General features: G+C 38.6%; 1 protein-coding gene across 6 annotated transcripts in view; it reads left to right on the top strand.

The window, feature by feature from the left end:
* The window catches only part of DDHD1 (DDHD domain containing 1), an 82151-nt gene extending 76583 nt beyond the window's left edge, over positions 1–5568 (top strand). For all 6 annotated transcript variants that reach the window (XM_059182126.1, XM_059182128.1, XM_059182129.1 and 3 more), the window contains one exon: positions 2856–5568. In XM_059182126.1, coding sequence (XP_059038109.1) covers positions 2856–3037 — 182 coding nt within the window. In that variant the 3' untranslated portion in view covers positions 3038–5568. The remainder of the gene's footprint in view (positions 1–2855) is intronic.
* Positions 5569–22988: the final 17420 nt, after the last annotated feature.

Here is a 22988-nt window from a genome sequence, read left to right as displayed (position 1 = left end):
CTAAGATGCTCCCTTTCTGTTCACACATATTTTTTTTTAATTCTACATCCATGTGGACCCTTGTGCAGAGAGTTCTCTGATGAAAAGACAGTACTGATGACACTTTACTTCCATACTTCATGAACTGCAGACATTCACTTTAGGGGAAAGGAAGAGAAACAGGGCTGTATGCAAGACTCCCCAGAAAAGAAAAGAATCCACATTTTCAAGAAGTAGAAGCAAACTGCTAAGGATTGTTAAAATTTAACAGTCTTTTTCTCAGTTTTACTTCTCTTCAGTTTTTCAGGATCTCTGTCTTTTCTGTGTGGATCAAGGTATTCTAGTCCTTAGGCACTCAAAAGAGAGAAGAAAGGACAAAGTAATGATTTTATGTTTTCCTTTCTCTTTGACCTAATTCGGTGAGAGAAACTAGGAAAAACTACAAGCTGTGTTGTGCCACCCATTTTTGATACGCTAATCATGAGAAAGTAGATCCAAGGCAGTCCCTTAGAGATTTGGGCCTGCTTTGGCCAAGACTACATCTCGCAGCACATGAAGAATGGTACTGCCATCTAGACCCTTACTCCCTTGGAAATTTTGAGATCTGCATAAAAGGGAGGGAAAGATGAGACCTGGGCCCACCTAACCGCCATCTCTCCACCTGCAGAACCAACATATGTGAAGTCAGTTGCACTAGCAGCCTGACTGCCTGTTGTAAACCTTTTAAGGAAAATGAGAGACTAAAACCAATTCATCAGGTAGAGGCCGGCTACCTTATTCCCATTTTGATGAAGACAGCCTACAGATAAATAGCAAGGGAGATAGAGTCCCTGTAGGTGATAAGAATGGCAAAGGCTATAACAGGTGATAATTAAATACAGCATTTGAGTGAAATGAAAGGCAGTGTTTCACGAATGTAAAGCATTTAAGAATAAATGTCAGGGACACGAAATCAAAGCCAAGTAATACAGAAAAAATTTCCCTTTCTTTGATTCTAAAATAACAATTCAACTTAAGACTCTTAGACTAGGAAGATATTCAACAGTGGCATTTTAAAGTAGAAATTATAACTTGGTGGTCCTCGCCAATATTAATGTGTATTTTTCTCATCTCTTCTGTTTTTCCTCTTGTTTCTCCTCTTCTCTTTATGACTAACTCCAGTATGACTTCTCTTCATCATGCTTGAGAATTCGTTTCCTTCTTTTTTCATCTTCCTATCTGTTGTGCTAGAATGTGCCTACAAATCAAGTTCAAATGTCCCATGGAATACAAAAGCCAAAAGATTCAGACATTACTACCCCACAGTTCCACATATAGATTTCAGCTATTTCTGATGTATTGTGGATTAGCTTATTGTAACTTAAATGAGAAAAATGGCAGTTTAAAAAAATTGTAAAAGGCCTGTGTCAATATATATATATTTTTAAAGATTTTATTTACTTACTGGACAGAGATCACAAGTAGGCAGAGAGGCAGGCAGAGAGAGAGGAGGAAACAGGCTCCCTGCTGAGCAGAGAGCCCGATGTGGGGCTTCATGTGGGGCTCGATCCCTGGACCGTGGGATTGTAACCTGAGCAGAAGGCAGAGGCTTTAACCCACTGGGCCACCCAGGCACCCTGTGTGTCAATATATTTTACAAGTGTTTTATAATCTAATTGGTATTTATACTGCTTAAGGGTAATCTTGTCTGAAAACAGATAGATCCATGGACTTTCCTTGTCAGAAAAGCATAGTTGAATAGAAAAGTAACAACTATATACATTTTTAAATACCTATTTTAAAATAAGCATTAGCTAAACATATCAAAGCATTCTCTTGAGTGATAGGATTTTCTATGTGCAATTATCAAATTCAGTGGAAAGCAAAACCCAACTTTTGTTCCAGCCTCTTATTTTTGCCACCTTTTACTTTCCACATCTTCTGGCACTCTGAACAACAATTTGAGTGTTTTTGGTTTCTAAGAGCGTTCCTTCAAAATAACATATAGCTCAGTGACAATTTTAAAGGAGTTCCTAAATCAAAGTGTTGTTTTTCTAAGTGTTTTACCTCTAAGGACGTATTAAATGAATCCTTTGTAATTCTCTTATGGCCTTGATTTTTCTCTAACAAGTATTGCAAGAACTTTCTGTGGGTTTTAGAAAAAGACTTCATTGAATTGACTGATTTGTTTGAGGACAGCCCTGTTAAAAATGAAGTTCTTCCTCCCAAGGATCACCACTGTTCCTCCCGATCTAACTGTCCCAGCCACCCAGTGCATTCTTTATTGATCATACGTTTAGTGAGCACTTGTATGTCCCTGGTGCACGTGAGGCCCTGCTGACTGCATGGGGACCAGGCAGTGTGATGGCAGCCAAGTGGGGAGTCTGGGACTGCAAAAAGTCACCACTGAGCGAGGTGATGGACCAGTCCTCCTCAGGCAAAGAGCCTTTGAGTGACCTGGCACCCCCACAGACATTATGGCACATAAGCCTGGCCCCCAATTTTGCAGGAGGGCTGTTTTCCTTGTTTTACAAATTAGGAATAAAAAGTAAATGGGAAGTCTAAGATTTGAGGCCAGTGTTTTTTACTCCAAATACACTCTGTGATACTAAATAAGTTTTTTGTTGTATTCTTTTATTATTCCATACTGACCTGAGTATACTAAAGAAAGGACTCCACCAAATAGAATCCTGAGCTATTGAGGCTGTTTTGGGTGTTGTGTTTTTTGGGTTTTTTTCCCCCCCATAAGCTTGTAGTGGAAAGTCACTAAAGGGGAAAAAAAAAAGATAATTATTAAGATAATCACTTCTTTTAGCTAAATTTTTATTCTCTACTCTAGGTGAAGTCTATATAGAACATATTATAATACTTCTTCCTTTGTTTTATTTTCTTTTTAGTGGAATTGGATCACAGAATTGATTTTGAACTCAGAGAGGGACTTGTGGAAAGCCGCTACTGGTCTGCTGTTACATCACATACTGCCTATTGGTCGTCCTTGGATGTTGCCCTCTTTCTTTTAACCTTCATGTACAAACATGAGCACGACAATAATGCAAAACCCAATTTAGATCCAATCTGAACTCTTGAAGGACATTTATGGCCCAAAACTGATTTCTTTCTGTTAAAATATGTGTATCAAGATATGAAGATTTCAGGTTTAAGTGTGTTTCAGTTTTGTTTAGGGCAAGAAACATTTGAATTTAAAAGCACTTTATTTAAAAAACAAAAATATTTTTTCAGTCTAAAAGAAATTATTTACAGTTTTCATCATTTTAATTATGAGTCTGACAGAACCCCCTGCCGAAAATCAAGCACGACCTAGAATTGAGTTTAGGTAAACGGTAAGATTATAAATCACAATCTAATTTCTCCCAAATATAAAGGCATATTAATGAGTTGAATCTAATGTATTAACCAAAATATGTTGTAAATCTGAAATGGCCAACATCCAGTATAGTCTATGTAAAGATCACAGGTGTTATCACTGTTGTAGATTTCCATGAAAGCTTCTATTTCCACAGTTCCTTTGAAACAAGAGGATAACAGATTTCAAGTGTTTTGACTTTAACTTGCTTAGAAAAATTAATGCTAAGAAAGAAACAATGAACTACTGTATTTATAATTTATTACCTCTAACGGCTTTATTTCAATATATGAAACATGACATTTTTAAAATCAAAATTGTTTCCTTTGAACAATTTAAGAACCACCTTTGTTTTCTATAGCATTAAGTCCTTTTTCCGCAAAACTCCATCTTTGTACTCTTCAGATGAATATATAGACACTGTGGCATATTTTCAGTATTTTTTTCATTAAAAACTTGTGGTTTCACATAATTAACACTAGTTGTTTTGAAAGAAATGAACTTTCTATTATGTCACACGTACCTAAGTGAAAGCTAAAAAGTTTTCTAAATTTGACACGGAGTACTCCCATTGTGGCTACATTTCATTAACTTTATTGGACAATTAGTAAACAACTTTGGAATAGTGAGTACTACTTGAAATATATAAACATCTGTGTGCCAAACAGTTAACATATATAAGGGACGGAGTGCCGCTAACACATTTTACATGTGAAGTATTTTAAGAAAATCCTGTTGAGACACAAGGCACACAGATCAGGATTCCAAGGCACTGGGAGAGTTTTCCTCTGCTGTGATTGCCTCCACAGTGCTTTTCATCTGAGGAGCTCAAAGTGCTTTAAGGTTCAGTCATCTGTGTGGTAGCTCCTTGCGGTAAGTATATGAGTGTTTTTCTCATGTTACGTGTTAATACACTAAGGCACCAAAACATTTTAAAGTGCCTTGAATTAGATTACAGAGCAAACAGAAGAGCTCAGATTGAGGCTAGACTATATTCTTTTATATGCTGTTCAGTGACTAGTAATTCACATGTGACCTCTTAGTAGTATGCAAACAATAATAATCACAGAAGTTGCAATGCATAATTTGGAGAAGAGACTGTGAAGCCAGTATTTTACCCTACTTTTCAAATATGTTCTGCGGTTCTCACATGCAGAGGAGAGTTACTCAGAGGGGACCATCTCTACCCCAACCAACCCTCACTTCTCAGTGGCTTCTACAAAGTTCCACTTAAGGTGCTGTGTTCACTTATCTTACAGGCATTTTCTTAGCGGCCCAGTAATGGTTGTCAGACTGGGAGCAAAGTTGGATCAGTTGCATATCTCACCTACTCCTTTCTTTACAAACTAGGGGAATCCATAGGCTCACGTGTAGGTTTTCCTGCAGCACCATCAGTCCTCTTGTCTGTTCTGACCCTTCACTGAATTTGCACAACAGAAAGCACCTCTTAGTGCTTAAAAAGATCCCAAGGCTCCATAACCAAATATGTGACTCTCCAAGAAGCGCTTGCTATAGAGGGCTTTTGATGAAATCTTAGCAAAGCTGAAGCAATCTCTTTTGAATTGAGAGATTCCTGTGAACTCAGGTCATTTTCATACCCTGTTTTATTTCATAAGTCTAATTTAGTTCTCAGGAAAATTAAACTCCTGTCTCATATGACTGTATCTTAAAGGTACTTGAGCATATGTTGCTGTAGGTGGTGTGACACTCAGATGTCTAGGAGCTTTAAGGGATTCATTCTTAACCTCTAGAATGTGAAGACCCCTTTTTACCTGAGAAGAGTAAAGTCTATCAAACCCTTTAATTTGCTACTGAGTGGAAGGAAAAAAAAAAAAAGATATACCCATAGCCATACCATATTATCTGCTTCTCATTTTTCATGTTGAGAAAACAAAATTAAATTTAACCATATGGAGTTTATTTGAATTCTTGAAAAGAGCAACATTTAAAACCCCCTTGGCAAAGTGAGGTATTCTGGATTACTCAACAGGTGTTTTGATTTCAACTCATTATTTCTTCAATAGAGATGGTGATCTTGATTTGATAGTACTCTTCTTGTTTCCATGTCTCTGCATGTTATCATGGAATGTACTTGTATATACTCAAGTAATATACAGAGTATGTGTAATTCCAGCTTGATTTAGAAGCTAAGTCCGTTACCGAGTAACATTTTGCCACTTTATTCCAGCAAGTACTAAATTGGCCAAAAAGTTCTGTTTTTGATACCATTAAAATTTTATTCTCTATTTTGTGTACATGCTATGATGATTCTTCTGATTAGATCATTCAGTTTTTACCCAGTTAGGATCCCAGGAATTATCGAAACTTAGAATAAGCAGAATGTTTTGGATTAAAACTTACCTTATTTTTACTTTGAAACAAGCTTTTGTGAAAGCCTTTTATTGGTTCATAACTTTATTTTCAGCAGTAATTATGTTTGTGTTCCAATCCATCATTATTGTATTATAGAACATAATTACAGAATGTACTGGAACTATCCCTTTATATGTGAAGCAAATGGTAAGCATCTTTTACTTCTTTCAATTGAATAGCATCCTCAGCCTTTGGAAACTCTCACACTGCACATGTTCTGTCGAAGCCTTCAGATAGTGACGTGTGAGCATTCGTCATCATCCTCTTCTCTCTGTTGTTTCCTCACTGGGGGCTGAAGTATCCTAGTCTGCAGGCATTTCACACACCATACCCCCACTTTGCAGTGCCCTGAAGAGTAGACTAGGAAAAGCAGTGGTGTCCCACGCAGGTTGCAGTAATGGCACCTGAGCCCCTAAAAGTAGAGCGGACTAGACCTAGAGATTTCACTGTAAGGCCTGCAGTGGAGGAAAAGCAGTTGAATGGCTCTCTTGTTAATTAGGTTAGTTAATATTTCTGTCTTCTCAGCTACTACATCTGGGTAATTTGAGAAAGTTAACTTGAATGTATGTCTTAAAAGTGTTTCTTTTAATATTCTTTTAAGTTTCCTTAAGTAATCTCTATACCCAGCCTGGAGCTTGAACTCACAACACCAAAAGCAACAAGAGTTGCTTGCTCTTCTGACTGAGCCGCCCAATAAGATTTCAGCAATCTTATTGGCATAGAAGTGGGGCTAAAGAAGAAAATGTGTGACATTGAAGAAGGGTCAAGACAGAGCAAGAAAAAGGATATAGTAATCCTACACTAGAGAAAGAACTAGAATTTTACTAAACTGTGAGTGTTGGCTAGTTGACTTCTGTGGAATCTCAAGTTGTCTATCAGTATTCTGTCGTCCCTGGACCTCACATCTCTGCCAGGAATTGGATTGTACTCTGCCTGGATTTGAAATACATGCACTAAATATCTTTATAATTAGGTATGGTCCATATGTATAGTTTCCTAATGTTTTGTAAGAATTTACTTACATGATAAGCCTTTCATTGCACCTGCAAAGAGCAGATTTGGCAGGAAGCACTGCCACTGGATTCTTAACTCTGTCACTTCTATGATGGGTCTAGGGGCCTTGTACAACCCACACTGTGTCCCTGTATATTCTCCTTTTGCATTAGTCGAGAGGAAAGGAAGTCGCAAGGAAATACTGTATTGAGTTTAGAGCCGTGTACAGAATGGCAGGCTATAGAATTTCATCTCAAAGTTCTCATTTAGTAAACCTGACTGCTGTGATGGGAACAGCCTCAGTTATAAACATCCTGTTTTGGTCTTTGGTGGATGTTTGTGATAATATGCAAAGAATCCTAAAATCTTGGGGTTTGTACAGCTTGTAGAGGTCATTGGACCCAACCCTGTTTGAGTTTCATGTGAGCATTTAAGTAGCATAAAGTCATGAAAAGTGACTGAGAAGACATGAAAACAGGCCACACGGCTGTTTCCTTCCCATGGGAGATCCGGAGCTCCTGTATGGCAGGAACTGCCTCTCTCCATTTTTGTGCACCCCCTCTGCCCCACCCACAGCCCTCTTGTGTAACCTGATGCTTTAGGGGCTGCAGGCTCTTGACACATGGCTCCAGGCTTGAGTTCCCCAGTTAGTCTCCTGTGTTTGCAAGGCCCATATGAAAGAGTGCCCTACCTGATCGGGACAGAGGACCTTTCTCAGACTCAACGTACTAAAGAAAAAGAAAACAAAAAAATAAAAGAATAAAAGCTATACCAGAAACATATTAGTTGTTTTCCATTCTGGAGACAAATGCAAACTTGGTAGGGAGGTTACACAGTGTTAAATAATGTTTGATATTCCTTTCATTTCCTCCCTCCCTGTTGGTATGTTGGCCTTTTCATCAATTCATGACAAGCGGCTCCCTTTTAAAACTGTCCCAACATAGATTAACTAATTGAAGTTTATTTAATCTAAGTACTTCAGAGAATAGAAGAATTTTCTGCTGCTCGTCCTGCTGCTGTGTGTGTGCCTGGGTGTGTGTCTGTGTGTGTGTGCACGCGCGCGCATGCTTGTTTTCCAAAAAAATAATCTCTTGGCAAATAGCATGAACTTTTCCTCTGCCTTTGTGTTTGAATAAGGGTGGGAGTGTGCTTAGTATTGTCTGTCACCTTATGGTTTTTCATTTATTTGTAACAGGGTGCAACTTGCTTCCTCTCCACCCTACAGTTATCAGGATAGTTTGGGAAGTCACCCTTTAGGAAGATTACATCTGGTCTTCTGTCAGAGTAAGATGAAAAACAAGTGTATTAACTCTTCACCTTTACTGCTTTCTCTTGGAAAATGAGTATCTATGAGCATCATTGATACTTTCTCTTGACTACACCCACACACACCACCTTCTCTGCTTGATCTCTGAAAACCTTTGATTCCCTGTGAGCGTTGCCATAGACAAATTACAACCATTTTTGGTTCTGAGACTATCATAATCCAAACTCTGCCAGTAAGAGTCTGGGGAGCTTTTCACTTTCTGCCATTGGGTACACTTCTCAGAAGCAGCCAGCACTGCGACTCTCCCGAGACCCTTTCCTCAGCTTCTGGGACCGCTTCTGATGTTGGCCCACTCTCCCTGACAGTACGAAACACTGTCAGTGGCTGCTGTAACAACTCTTAGAAGGTGCCCTTTTTTTTTCTTTCTTTCCTCTCATTTTAACAAAGTTAAATTTCTCAGAAACTCCGGTTTTTACTGGAGCATTATTCCCATTTTATCTCTTTAGTGATCTGCTTGGATGGAAGAAAAAAACATTTTAGCAGTGTTCAGTTTTGATATTTTGCAGTTGGAGCTAGTGTGTGCACATTTAGTAACTTCAAGGGAGTGAGGTGTAAATGTAATTTCCTCCTGGATTACACTGTGTTTCTCTAGCTGAATGGATCCATTCATTATCTCATTCACCAGGAGCAAACAGTTATGCCCTATAGTAACAACTAGAAAGAGTAAGCTGTTCTAAGCATTCTTAGGAACATCATCTTCCTGATCCTATACAGTTTATGGTAATCTTCCCCAAAAGTTTAGGAGGAGTGAAAGATATTAAAATCTACACATTTGTGGGCTGTGGCCACATACCACCTCCTAGCAGGAGGGCTGGCCACAGGGGCACACTTGCTCCTTCAAGAACATGTAAAAAAAAAAAAAGATGGGCATGTTCAGATCTTGTACAGTATAATCCATTTACAGCTTATCAGCCCAGGGTTCAAAAGATGACCATATTTCACAAGCTTTCAGGCTAATCTGAGTATGTGATAAGCGATAGAAAATTAACCCCAATAACCCATGCAGATTAGCAACCAGCTGGTAGTACATTTACATTTCCCACCCCGCTTTGGTTGGTGCCAGAGTGACTGAAAAGTAGGATTTTAGAATATTTTATAAGAATCAAGGAATTTCGGTGCTGGACAAAAGTAAGTCCCTAAGAGGGTATGGACCTTAGATTTGGGAAACAAACTGCCAAGATGTCAGGACTACACACAGAATTGAGGTGAGACAAGGTGTGGACTGGAAAAAAGAAAAAGCAGATGGGCCAGGAAAAAAAAGTCCATCTTTATGAGAGCCTGACAGTGGGTCCAGAGGAGTTAGCCCAGAGGCAATATTTCTGAGAAAGGGGGAAGTAGAGCGACCTAGGTCCTATCGCAACAATCCTTCAACTGAGCCCTTTAACACGTCCCAGTCCCATTTATCTGTGGAAGCTCCCCATGACCCAGCCCAACCTAACTCTCCTGCCTCATCTCCCACTGCGTAGCTTTGACAATCTAATTTCTGTCACAGCAAACTGCATCCCATTTGCCTATGAGTGCATGCATTTTAGTGACTGTAGTGGTTACCTGGTATTTTTGTCTGCCCTGCATCCTATTTCTCCTCTTTTGGGGTCCCCTCCTTTCCATCTTCTTAGGAAGTACTGCCCTAGCCCTGCCCACTCTATATGGTTCTGATAGAGCTGCCAATCCTACAAAAGGTCTGCAACTTTTCCTACCTCTGGCTAAGATTATTTTCTGCTTTGTATGAGCCCCTATTACAACAGCTCCAACATAGCTCTGTCCATGCCATGCCCAGGTGATGCGCATATGTTCCACTCCGTGAGCTCTAGTGATTAGCCTGGAGATAGGCACATGACCCAAACTGGACTGAGCAGAGCCCTGCCCTGGGATCTTATTTGCTGGCCCTGTAAAGCAGATAGGCTACTATGGCTTTTAAATATAATCCAAGGTGATGGGAGCATGGAACCATCTGTGGCCAAACTCCACCCCTTCCTCTGCAACATGGTAATTATGTCTCTCTGCTATGGGAGAAAAGGAAGCACACGCACACAAGCAGGGTCAAGAGTTCTGGAAGAGCTGAAGCAAGTGCCACCCCCAGATTTCCCAGTTACACTTCCCTTGTATTAGTGTAAGCTATTTTGAGAGGGGTTTCTATCTCTTGGAAACGGAAGAGTCCAAACTAATAGTCACTTGACCAAAAATAACCTCTACATCCCTAATGGAAATTCTGTCTTTGAAGACTGTCTTGTGAAGCTTTTCGTCAATCCTCTGGTTGAAATTAATTACTGGATGTGAGCATCATGTCTTAATCTTTTTGGACTGCTATAGCTTAAATAAGTATAACCCGGATGCCTTACAAATATCTCTCACTGTTCCGGAAGCTAAGAAGTCCAAGCTTATGACACCAGCAGATTCCGTGTCTAGTGAGGGCTCATTCCTCACTGAACTGCCTTCTCACTGTACCTTCACAAGAGCTCTCTGGGATCTTGTTCCTAAGGACCCTAATCGCATTCATAAAGGCTCCACCCTATGACCTAAACTCTTCACAAAGGCCCCAACTCTAAACTCTATCGAACTGGGGATTAGGTCTCAGCATATGAATTTGGGGGAGACACATGTTCAGTCCATAGCACCCCCTGCATTAACAATGTATGCGTCAAGAGTTGCACTGGTTTCCTTCTGCCTTGATTTGGGGTTTGATTACACCTCTTTTCCTCATTTGCAAGCTCTTTAAATGTAGCATTGGACCCTCTGTAGGGTACCACATCATAAATGCTTAAATATTTTGAATTATGTCTAGACTGGTACTATGTACCAAGCTCTATTCTAAGAACTAGGAATAACAATTTTAAAATATAAAAATTCATGCTTTCATGTAGTTTACATTCTAGTAGGAAAATTATTTGACCAAAATTCATGGGAATTGCTGAATTGGGGAAAACCTTGAGGAAAGGCAATCCCTACCTGGAACCAAGAGGCTCAGACAAAAGGGACCTTGCTTTTACCACAACCAAAGAAAGCAAAATGAATCGCACTTAGAGTGTGATAGGAGTGTATGTCAGGATGAAGTTGAAAATAGAACTTAAGCATACTATTTTAAAAGGTGGTTCTATTAACCTGTGCCAAACAAAAATTGCCAGCTAGATATAATTACAGACACTCCCCAACTTGTGCCCCATGGTAACTCAGTGACAGTTTCTGACAGACACCATATGCTCTTCCCTAGACAGAACAGTGCAGCTTCACATCTCTCTCCCTCGGTACTTGCCGTCCCCTCACCCTGGAATGTGTGCTATTCTTTTTTCCCATTTATTGAACTGTTACTTATTTTGAAGTCCGTAATCACTGAATTCATGATAGGGAGAAAAAGATCCCCAGTGCTTTCCCAATTTCCTCTAGCTACAGACTGTTTCTCTCTCTACCAGACAGTAATTTGTGATTTACCCTCACAGCAACTGAAACACAGTGGAAGGGAAAACAAAGGAGAAGAAGGTGAAGTTCACGAGAAATGGTAGCTGGTCAATCTGTTTTTGTGAGAGACTAGAACATTTTGCTTTTAGTATTTATACAGAAGGGAGCATACTCCCAAGTTTCAAATAACTACTAACTTCAGGACTATCAGTTTTGGGGAGCTAAAGTTTGTACCTATGTTTAAATGCACCCCAAGTTCAATCCTTACCCAAAAGTTTGCCTCCGTTGGTTGCCTGAGCATGTGTACTAAAGATGCCTTTTGTGAGGAAAGCATACCGCTGCACAGAGATGGGGAAGGACTGGTCTGGGAGAGAAGCATTCCCACAGGTAAGGCCAGTGGGAAGTTCTCAGACAATGGGCACAACTGGGGCGCCTTGTCTGGGGGCTGTCTGAGCTGGTGCCTCATAGTAATGCCAAATTGGAGAGCACCTGTTTCTGACCCATTAAAGCCTGGGAATTTTTCTCCTGTAGAGCTGTGGTTGTAAAGATTTGCTACTGCCACCTGTTTCAAAGCTTTCTCTGCTCATTTTCCCCCCTCAACTGTAAAAAGATTGAAGGATATGTCTATATCCAGGGGTGTGGAAACTCACAGCATGCCAAGTTGATTAAATCTTCACTCAAGTGACTTTTATATAAAGTCACTGTTAACATCTAGCTGGCACCATTCTAGATGTTGGAGATGTATTCCTCATTTAGGGTTCTCTATACCCCTAGGAGGTAAATGCTATTGTTAGGACTTCTTTTTCCACAAGGAAACCAAGACCTAAAGGTGTAGGTAACCAGATCCTGGTCACATAACCACGGGATGATGGCAGAGCTGCATTGGAAGGATGTTTAAACCTGTGCTCTGCTGCCTGGCCAGCATAATGTGAGGGAGAGTGTTCCAGGTGAGCCTCAGAACCCAACTCCATGTAAACATCTATAGCAAGAGGCCTGGGAATCCTGAATCAGTCAAAATTCTATCTTATTCTCCTGCTTATGGTCTTGATTTCTGGTAAAATTAACCACAATGCTTGCAAGTGAGATAGAAAGCATATTTCACAAAAATAAAGGTGATCACATCCTATTTTGCCGCCTTTAGGGCTCTAAGGAAGAAGGATGTACAGGTGGGTTTCTCGGTGAATATACTCTTACCTGTATTTCTTTTAATATGTACAAAAGCTAAATATCCTTACCTAGGAATAAAATCATCCTTTGAACAGTCAATCCAGATACCCTAGGTTTAAGCAAGCTGAAAATAACCTGTATTGTAGTTTGTCATAATCATCCTGGAACCACATTTTCTAATGGTGTTAAGTCTTTTCCAGAATTCAGACCCTGAAGTCTTTCAGACGGTTATACAGGATCTACATCAACAATACTGCTAGACAAGATTTAGATTGAGCACTTTCTCATGGGACCTAAGAACTCCATGACGAATTTGTTGTTTTGTCTTACCCTTGAATTTCTTCTCGTTCTCTTTCTGTAGTGAATAATGTTTATATGTATAGGCACTCAGGTTCTTAGCTGTATAGCGGTCCCTAAAAGTCCATAAATCACTAATGAAAAATTGTCATCAAAATGAACCAGAGGGGGGTGCCTGCTTGGCTCAGTCGATTAAGCCTCTGCCTTTGGCTCGGGTCATGATCTCAGGGTCCTGGGATCAAGCCCTGCATCGGGCTCCCTGCTCAGTGAGAATTCTGCTTCTCCATCTCCTTCAGCCCCTTACCCTTTTCATACATGCTCATTGCTGTGTGCGTGCTCTCTCTCTCTCTCTCTCTCTCTCAAATAAAATATTTTTTAAATAAATAAAAGGAACTAGCGGGGCACCTGCCTGGCTTGGTCAGAAGAGCATGCAACTCTTGATCTTGGGGTCATGAGTTCAAGCCCTATACCATGTTGGGTGTAGAGATTACTTAAAAATAAATCTTTTTTTTTTTTCCTAAAGGCAATTCCCTTGAGTTTAAATCATGTTTTACATTTCCCTGAGAGGCTTGACAATCTCAGATTTCCACTCACCTGAGATTTGTTGAGTCCTGTAACCACAGAATTTAATAATACTTAAGGCAAATTTCAAGATTCAGGAGGATAGTCATGTTTGTAAAAGCATTCCTCATATGACTTGTTTGAGATAAATTCTATTAATCTAAGAAGAATCATGCAATTTGTATTAATGTCATTTTCCTAGACTTGAAAATGCTTTCCTAACTTCATGTGCCATATGCCTAATTTACCATAACAATTTCCTTTGGTTGCCGATTTTTGCCTCACCTTTTATTTATTTCTCATGTCTAAATAGTTCATGTTAAAGCCTAAGGTGTTGCCATGATAATGGGAATAAAAGGCAAGTGATATATGACACCATCACACCATCACCATTCTCTGTTCAGAGAGGTCTAATCTTAGGATTTTGGCGAACACTCTAGCCGCTTAACAAACCAATGAATCATCTAATTAAACAACTATCCCATTAATAACTCATCTTTATACTTTCATTAGCTAGATTTTACAACCTGGTCTCTGCCTCGATAATTAAATTCATCATCCATATACCTTTAAGTTCATTGCTTCAAACTTGCCCCATGTTTTTGCTGTTAGCCTTTGTCCTACTCTTTGGTATGTCACTAGACAGGCTGAGCATTCAATAAACTATGCTGTTCAGATTCTTGCATAACATTCTACTTTAGAACACAGTAGTCTTTTTGTTTTAGAGAGCCAAGCTAAAGAATGTTCTTGTTTATGTGGTGGCAAATAATCTCATGTTATCTAGGAACGTATATCATACTGCCATACATTTTTTAAATACTTTACATAAGTCAGCTCATAATTATGGAGGACATTGAGGAGAATAGTGCTGACTGAAACAAAATGATGAAAACGATAATTGTTTTGGAAATGTAATCCAAAAGTACACTCACAGATATGTCAACGTGTGCTTTGTGTCCTAAGTAACTCACTCAGTATCTTTGTCAGCTTTCCCCCATGTTAACTGAACCAACATGATGGTTGGAAGTGCTGCAAATAACAGTTTATCAAGTCTTGGCTGACCTTTACTAAGTGGCCATTTGTCAAAGGTGGCATTAAAGATAGTTTTAAATCCATTAGATATTTATTTAAGGACTTGAAGATCCTTTAGCTGGAACACCGGTGTGCCCAGGTATGTAACTCAATATTCACAAGAGAACCTTCTCTCTCAAGATCTTTGCCTTCCATAATAAATTCACAACTGCCCTTCCTATTTGCACCCTTGCAACTGAGCACCAGTTCAATAAACAACTTCCTGACAACTCCAGAATGTCTAAAAATTATACTCCAAAAACCCTTAGGCAGACAAATGTCATTGATCCCAATGTCACATTCAGGAAGTCACTGATCCAAGTACCATATACAGCAAATTCCCAGGCATGACCAAACTTGCTAGAAAACCAAAAAGGGGAAATCTGGGAAGTAGGCCAAGATCCTGGGTGTCATTGTACAATATCCAAGCCAACTCTGGTTTCAAAATTCTTTTGAAATTGTTACTCCATGATAGGAATGCATTCTGTACTTGGCCACAGGTCATCACACAAGGAATACATTGCAGAATCGTTCTTGCACATTGCTGGTGTTTCGCAACAGGAAAATTTAATCCTTGGTAAAAAAATAAAATATTTTGTTTTTGAATTTATGTAAAGCCTACTGGTGGTGAGGCATTACCAAATAGTAGATATAATACTGGATTAGAACTTCTTATCATATGTAATCTTGGGCTGTCCCTTATCATCTATCATCCCTGCTGTTTCCAAAGATGCTGTGAAGAATTAGTAAGAAAATATTTTAAGACCTAATGAGCTTCAGGAAGACCTGACTCAAAAGATACTGGGAAGAAATGGTAAGTCTGCAATGATAAACCTTAAAAAGTAGTAGTAGCCCTAAGTAATTTATTAATATAATACTATCTCAGTAAAAAATGCAACCAGATTTTTTTTTAAACAAAAGAAACATTTCTCAAATTCATAGAGAAAAAAATTAAAACAGCCAGGGAATTTCTTAGGGGAAAGAAGAGCAATAAGGGTGATTAAACCCTAACTATAAAGTAAATATGCTTTACTATAAAGTAAATATACTGTAAAGTAAATATGCATACTCTAAAGCTCCTGTGATCAAAACTGCAGTAAGAGTGTATGAAGAGACAAGAGAGACCAATGAAATAAACCAGAAAGCCCAGAAATGCATCAAATAGACAAATTTAGTAAATGATAAAGAAGACATTTTGAATCATTTAGTGAGAAGAGTCTAAAAGTATGAGAGACACTTTTACTATAAGATTGACAGAAAAAAAAGTAATCAAGAAAATTAACATGCTCTGATGGTCAGGGTACTAGCAAACAGGTTTTTGTTTTTGTTTCTGTTTTTTGTTTGACAGAGACCAGGAGAGAGGGAATGCAAGCAGGGGGAATGGGAGAGGGAGAAGCAGGCTTCCCACTGAGCAGGGAGCCCAAGGCAGGGCTCTATCCCAGGACCCTGGGATCATGACCTGAACCACAGGCAGATGCCCAACAACTGAGCCACCCAGGCGCCCCTAAACAGGTGTTTTTAAATAATTGCTAGTGGAAACATGCACAGGCACAACACTTTTGGAGAGCAATTTGGCAGTAGCTATCAAAATTGAGAATGCTCATACCTTTTAACTCAGCAATTTGCTTTTATTCATCTACCCTTCAAATAGTCTCTTATATGCAAAATGACCTACGTATAAAGTAATTCATTTTGCAGAAATGTTGGTGAGAACCAAAAATTAGAGGCAATGTAAGTGTCCACTGATTAGGATTAAATAAATGATGATGCCTTCGTAAAGTGGAATGATGTGCAGCATAAAGATAAGACCGTCCTGTTTGTGCAGATGTGGAAAAATCCCCAAGCTATATGGTTAAGTGGAAACCAAAATACAGAGCAGTGTGTATAGAATGTGGAATGTGGAATGTGGAGTGTACAGAATGTATACTTGGAGAGGAGGATAGTATATCTTTCAGATAAGGAACTAGTCCTAATGGTTTCAAACCTCTGCAAAAGAGAGTAAGTAAGGGACAGAGCTGCAGAGATTCACTTTTAGCTGTATATAATGTTCTGTGTCTTTTGACTTTTTGATTGTGTCCATAACTTAAGACCCAAAAGTGTGGGGCTTTTTATTTTTTAAGAAACAACAAACAGTATAACACTGATAACAGAAACAATATGAAAAGTAACCTCTGATAAATTTATATACCACAGTCTAAATATCATAGAATATAAATAATTCTTTTCAGAGTATTGAACAATATAAATATGATGATTATCCCAGAGGTGGACATTGGAAGGTTTAGAATGTAAGAAACAGGAAAGAAATGTCTTACCCAGACATTTAGAGGAATAAAGGGTCAGAATCTCTTAAAAGGACAATTTAACTATCTGTCTCAGTGTTCTAAAAGAGCTTCAGTAACTAATTGATAGCCCAGAGATGGCTTTAAGACAGCCTAGTAATTTAATAACTTTAAAAATCATGGGGCGCCTGGGTGGCTCAGTGGCTTAAAGCCTCTGTCTTCAGCTCAGGTCATGATCTCAGGGTCCTGGGATCCAGCCCGGCATCGGGCTCTCTGCTTAGTGGGGAACCTGCTTCCTCCTCTCTCTCTGCCTGCCTCTCTGCCTACTTGTGATCGGTCAAATAAATAAATAAAATCTTTAAAAAAAAAATCATAATGCTTGCCCATGAATCCAGACTTTTGAGTGATCCAAATATGCCCAGTGGGACTTAGATTACTACTTTCTCACAGGGCCTAGGAACTCATTAAATGAGTCTGTCATTTTGTACCATTTTTACCTTTGGACTGTTTGTTTCTTTAAGGTAGTGACTAATGTTAGGCAAGGGGGAGAACGTAACTCAGATGGCTATGAAATCCGCTCCCTTCTTTGATGGAGAAAAGGCAAATTATGTAAGACCAAAACTCACTGTAGCCACTTCTGCCTTCTAAGAACAACAGAAATATCAGTCCCCTACTTCACACAGAGGCCAAAAAGAAGTCTTTGCGAGCACTGTTACTGCTGGCAGCCCCAAGGTTCACAGTCTCTTAGATGAGCCATTGTTTGCCAAAACATACCAGTGAGTTTTAGGATACGCAAAGGCAAGCCTGGAAAAGATCAGAATAGTTCAGCTTGTAAAAAGAACTGAACTGATACATAGTTTACCAGAGCCCTGGTAAACTAAAGGTGAGAATATGCCAAGATGGGGGTCAAAGGGAAAGGGAAATCAAGCCAACTTCTGTAAAGTGTGCTCCATATGTAAATGCCCTATGCAAATTGATAAGGTAAGGTGTGGGGGAAGGGCTGCTAGTCGTCCTCCTGTAGGGACAAAGCAATGCACAATACTAACAGAACGCGGTTAGGCAAATCATCAGATGAATGAAATCTCCAAATTAATTAAGTCTCCAAATTAATTCTCCAAATCTCAAGGGGACTGGAAAATACATAAATTACCCAGATTTCCTTAAGGAAGAACACAGGAGCTCAAGCTAATTTCCTTTGAATTTCAAAGAAGGTAACCCAGCTGACATCTGAGTTATGCCTCCTCCCTCCACTCAAGACCTGCACAGTGAGATTGTGAAATAGGCCAATACACTTCCTACATCAAAAGCATTAAGCAGGCACAAAGGCAAGTACTTGGAATGCCCCACTCCTTCCTCTAAGAAGAGAGTTTTAGACATTTCACCTAACCCAATCTCCAACTCTTGGTCAGGAAACCAAACTTTTTAAAACCTCTCATTTCTCCTGAGAGCTTTAAAATACTTGCTTCCTCCAAAGAACTTCCTAAATTCTTCCTTAGAATTTACTCATAAAAACGTTTCCATGGTTTTTTCTAGTACTCTCATGGGTTCATTTGTTACCATTTATATCTGTCAATCTATCTCAAATTTATTCTGAGATATAGAAATTTTTTTTACATAGTCACTCAGTTAACTGTTCAGCTATTTACTGAATAATCAATCAATCAAAGCCACTTTCATCATGCTAAAATTCTTCACAAGTCTATTTCCGGATTCTGGAATCTATTCCATTGACTTTGATGGCAAGGGAAATTCTTCATCTACCCTCAAGTTCTTCCAGATGGACTAATTAATTTATCTGAGAAAGGCTAACAGAAGGAAAAACCAAATTTTTGTTACATGCAAAAAGAGGTCCAATAATGAAATTGAGAGCTAAAGAAATGACTAAGGCAGACAGGTTTTTTTTGTTTGTTTGTTTTTTCAAAGATTTTATTTATTTATTTGACAGAGATCACAAGTACCCAGAGAAGCAGGCAGAGGAAGAAGCAGGTTCCCTGCTGAGCAGAGAACCCGATGCACGACTCAGTCCCAGCACCCTGGGATCATGACCTGAGCTGAAGGCAGAGGCTTAACCCACTGAGCACTGAGCCACCCAGGCGCCCCTAAGGCAGGCAGTTTTTATACATTTTAGACAAAAGGACAATAGATCTGTGATGAATTTACAGGAATTTAAGGAAAAGAGATGTTTAGGAACTTTAATTCCTAAGGAATTCTAGCAGAATTTAGGCTGAGGAAGTCAATTAGTGAAAAAGTAGCAAAGCTTACTTACAGCTTTCTTGACTTTAAGGTCCCTATTTCTGTTGATAAGGATGTCTTTTTACTTCTTAATACACGGAGGCTATTTTTCATAAGGGACATTTGTTTTCTGCTTTCAGGGGAACAGAGGAGGGTCTGAGTGTCCTTGTCCTGGTTTTTTTCCAAATAGATTCAATTCAAAATAATCAGTATGCCATTGCAGTACATCTGAGGGCAGCCTGCCCTGGGCCCTTACAACTTCATTTACAAAACATCCATTTAGATGCAGTTTCATGTTACACTACCTTGTAAAATTGGTTTTCCCCCATTATTCTCCTTTTTTGTTTTTTTAAAGTAAGTTTCTTACTTAGCAAAAGATTTTTGCTTTCAAATAAGAACTTTATTTTTTTTAATAAGAAATTTAAAATCAGTTTTTCTACTTCTAAAAAAATTCTTTTGGTGTTTTCATTGATACTATGTTAAATTTCTAGATTATTTGAAGAGATACAGAAATCCATTCAAGAATTTTAGAAAGTTTTCTTTGTATGAATTCTGAACATTTCTTAATTTTATCCTGAACTATTTTGACTTTTTTGTTGTCATTACATATGGCATTTTTCCCCATTATATTTTCTGGGTGGTAGTGTTTATAAAAGTCTAACCCATATGAAATTTCCATTTCTGTAAGTCAAAAAAGGTTAGTTAAATATTGGCAATCTCATATAGCCTCCCTAATAGCAATGTTAATGATTCCTTTATGTTTATTCATAATTACCATAGTGAATACTCATGTTGCTTATCATACTTCTTCAGGTGATTTTCTTGGGCTTTTCAGCTATATAATCATATTACCTATAAACAATGATTAATTTTAACCGTACCATTACAATCTAATTTTTATACCTCTTATTTATTTTTCTTGTCTAATTGCATAGTCTGTTACCTCCAGGATGATGATTGGTTGGGTGTAGTGGTGAGGGTAACATCCTAGTATTTCTCTATACAGCATAGTCTTTCTGGTTCTATCGCGTGTGTGCGTGTGTGTGTGTGTGTGTGTGTGTGTGTGTGTGTGTTATATAAAATGATTATTCCTACTTTATTTAGCATGTTAATCCAGAATGGTTGAAATTTCCAAGTGCTTTTTTAGCATATATGGAGATAACCCTCTGATTTTTCTCTTTTTAAGCACTAATATGGTGAGTTATATAAAGATATTTCTTAAAATGGAATCATCTTTGCAGTCTTTATATAAATCTTACTTTTCCAAGGTGTGCTCTTCTTTTTGCGTTGAATCTTTATGCTAATACACTCTTTGGAGTCTGTGCATTGATATTTATAGATGCCTTTGATCTGTAGGTTATTTTTTCTATTACTTTTGTTGAGTTTTGGTATCAATTAAAGGCTGATTCATCATGAGGATCTGGGGGGTTTCTTTCTTTTCTGCATACTCTAAATCATTTGGTGTCATCTATTACTTAAAAGTGGGTAGAATTTACTGGTAAAATAATCTGTGATGTAGAAATTATTTGTTTACTCTTGGTAGAGAGGTTAACAGTTCTCCATATTTCTCTCAGTAATTACTGTGTTTCGATTTTCTCTCTCTTCTGGGGACAATATTGGCAATTCATATTTCACTAGAAATTCATGCATTTTGTGCATTTAAAATTTTGTAAAAAGCTGAGCAAAATCAGCTTTTAGAAGTCTTTTAATTTCTCCCATATCTGTGGTTATTAATCAATTTCCATTTCCTATTTTTAGTATGTATGCTTTTCTCCATTAAAAAGAAAATGGTTGGGCGCCTGGCTGACTGAGTGAGTTAATCCTCTGCCTTCAGCTCAGGTCATGATCCCAGAGTCCTGGGATTGAGCCCCGCATCAGGCTCTCTGCTCAGCAGGGAGCCTGATCCCCCTCTCTCTCTGCCTGCTTCTCTGCCTACTTGTGATCTCTCTCTTTCTCAAATAAATAATTTTTTTTTTTAAATAGTAACATTAGGTGTGCCTGGGTGGCTCAGTTAGTTAAGCAACTGCCTTTGGCTCAGGTCATGATCCTGGAATCCCAGGATTAAGTTCCACATCAGGCTCCTTGCTCAGCAGGAGCTCTCTACTCTCAGGCTCTCTCTCTCATGCTCTCTCTCTCTCACACACGTCCTCTCTTTCTCAAATAAATAAAAAATTTTTTTAAAGTAACTTTAAAAAATAATAAAATGGGTTAATTATTAATATTGTTGGTTGTTGGATTTATTTACCAGTACTACCGTTAATCTGTTTTCTAATTCTTTATCTTTATGCATCCTTTCCTTTTGCTGTATTGAGTGTAATAATGCCATTTCCTGCATAAGTAGCATTTTGGAAACTGCTTAAATAAATAAAAATTAATATGCCATTTCTCTTGCTTTCCCCAAATGAAGAATTATAAAAAGGGAGAGAGAAAATTCAGTTTTAAAGAGGGGAAATGGAATGAAGTCTTTAATTCTTTTTTTCTTCTAGGTAAATATCATTATAAACTTAACTGTCTTGTGATTTTTGATTTTAGAATTGTTGACAATTCATTTTTCCTAAGAAACAAGCCTAGTATGACAATAGGAGTTAAAAGGATCTGTTTTTATTGACTTTCTTTAAAATGCCATTCCTCTGTTCCTTTATTTCTTAATAAATGACTATGCAGTGGTTCAAGCTATAATAGAAAAATCAAGGAAAAATACATCCCCAGCTTCTCTCCCTGCCAGAAAGTGGTGTTATCTATTAATTTGTTTAGATACCTAGCAAGTATTCCTTGTCTTTGTGTGGTTTTGGTATTATGAGCCAGGTAGTTCCATTCCTTTTAGTTCAGTTCAGTCCAACAGTCCTTTGCTATGTGCATTGGACAATGCTCAATACCCACGCCTCCCCCCTCCCCACCTCCCCACCCTCTCAGTCTGTTCTTTTGGTACAGATTACTCCTCTAGCCTCAATCAGACTTTGCAGAGAGATGTGTTGCAAGACAGGACAGAGGGAAGGAGGAGTGGCTAAACCCAGATCATTTGCCATAACTATAAAAACAAGGAACAAAAGTTAAGCTGGTTGATATGCATGCTCCGTAGTCAGCAGGATACTCACAGCAGTATTTCTTGTTGGAACCCTCAGGAGCCTGAATGAAGCTCTTGTCTGACTCTCTAAACCCTGCCAGTATTGAATCCCCTGATTGTATTCCCCTGGGAGAAGACTTGGTCCTGGGTGCTGTGCCAAGGAGAGTTGAAGGTGGGGAGGCCTTCATTTCCTCCTAACCTCTCTCAATTCTTGATGCCAGGGGATCCTTAGGAGTGGTGGAACCAGTTTACATTCAAACTTGCAAAAAGAGTTTAATTACGTTCAGGAGTTTTAATTTCTCAAAAATGTAAAATATCCTCAATTACTTTAGTTCTTACATTCCACATAAAAGTCAGAAGAAATATGCAAGTAATATACGCATATATAAGATTTATTATTTCATACCTGAAATAGTTAATTCAGAATAATCAACATTATTCTCAGGGATACTCTGATGATAGAAGCAGCCTTAGATTAATTATGAAGCTACCAGGAAGGACAGGGCTTGAGACTTACTACTCATTTGAAGAGACTAGAAACCAGAAGGCAGAGCATGAACAGGATATTATATAATAGGACACCTTTGGAATATTTCAGTACCTTTATTTTTTATTTTATTTTTTTATTTCAGCACATTTAGATCTTGTAATTTTTTATAATGAAAAAGGTGAGTCATCTGGAGTCTCCGAACAATAGTTTAGAAACACTGTTGGAGTAAAAAAATATCTGTACCCTATGAAAAGGGGTCCCCAAAAGGAAAGTGTTAGTCTGATTGGAGCCTGGGAAATGGTCCCTACAAGGCTCATTCCTCTAGTGATAGAAGTGAATGTCCAAACAACACTCACTTCTCATCCCTGTTCCATCTGAACACACCCGCAGCCCTCACTTTCTCTCGTCTTTTGTGA

This window comes from Mustela lutreola, chromosome 7 (assembly GCF_030435805.1).
Source record: "Mustela lutreola isolate mMusLut2 chromosome 7, mMusLut2.pri, whole genome shotgun sequence".
Taxonomy (NCBI): Eukaryota; Metazoa; Chordata; class Mammalia; order Carnivora; family Mustelidae; genus Mustela; species Mustela lutreola.
Note: the sequence above shows the minus strand (reverse complement) of the source record. Positions and strands in the feature narration are given on the sequence as shown.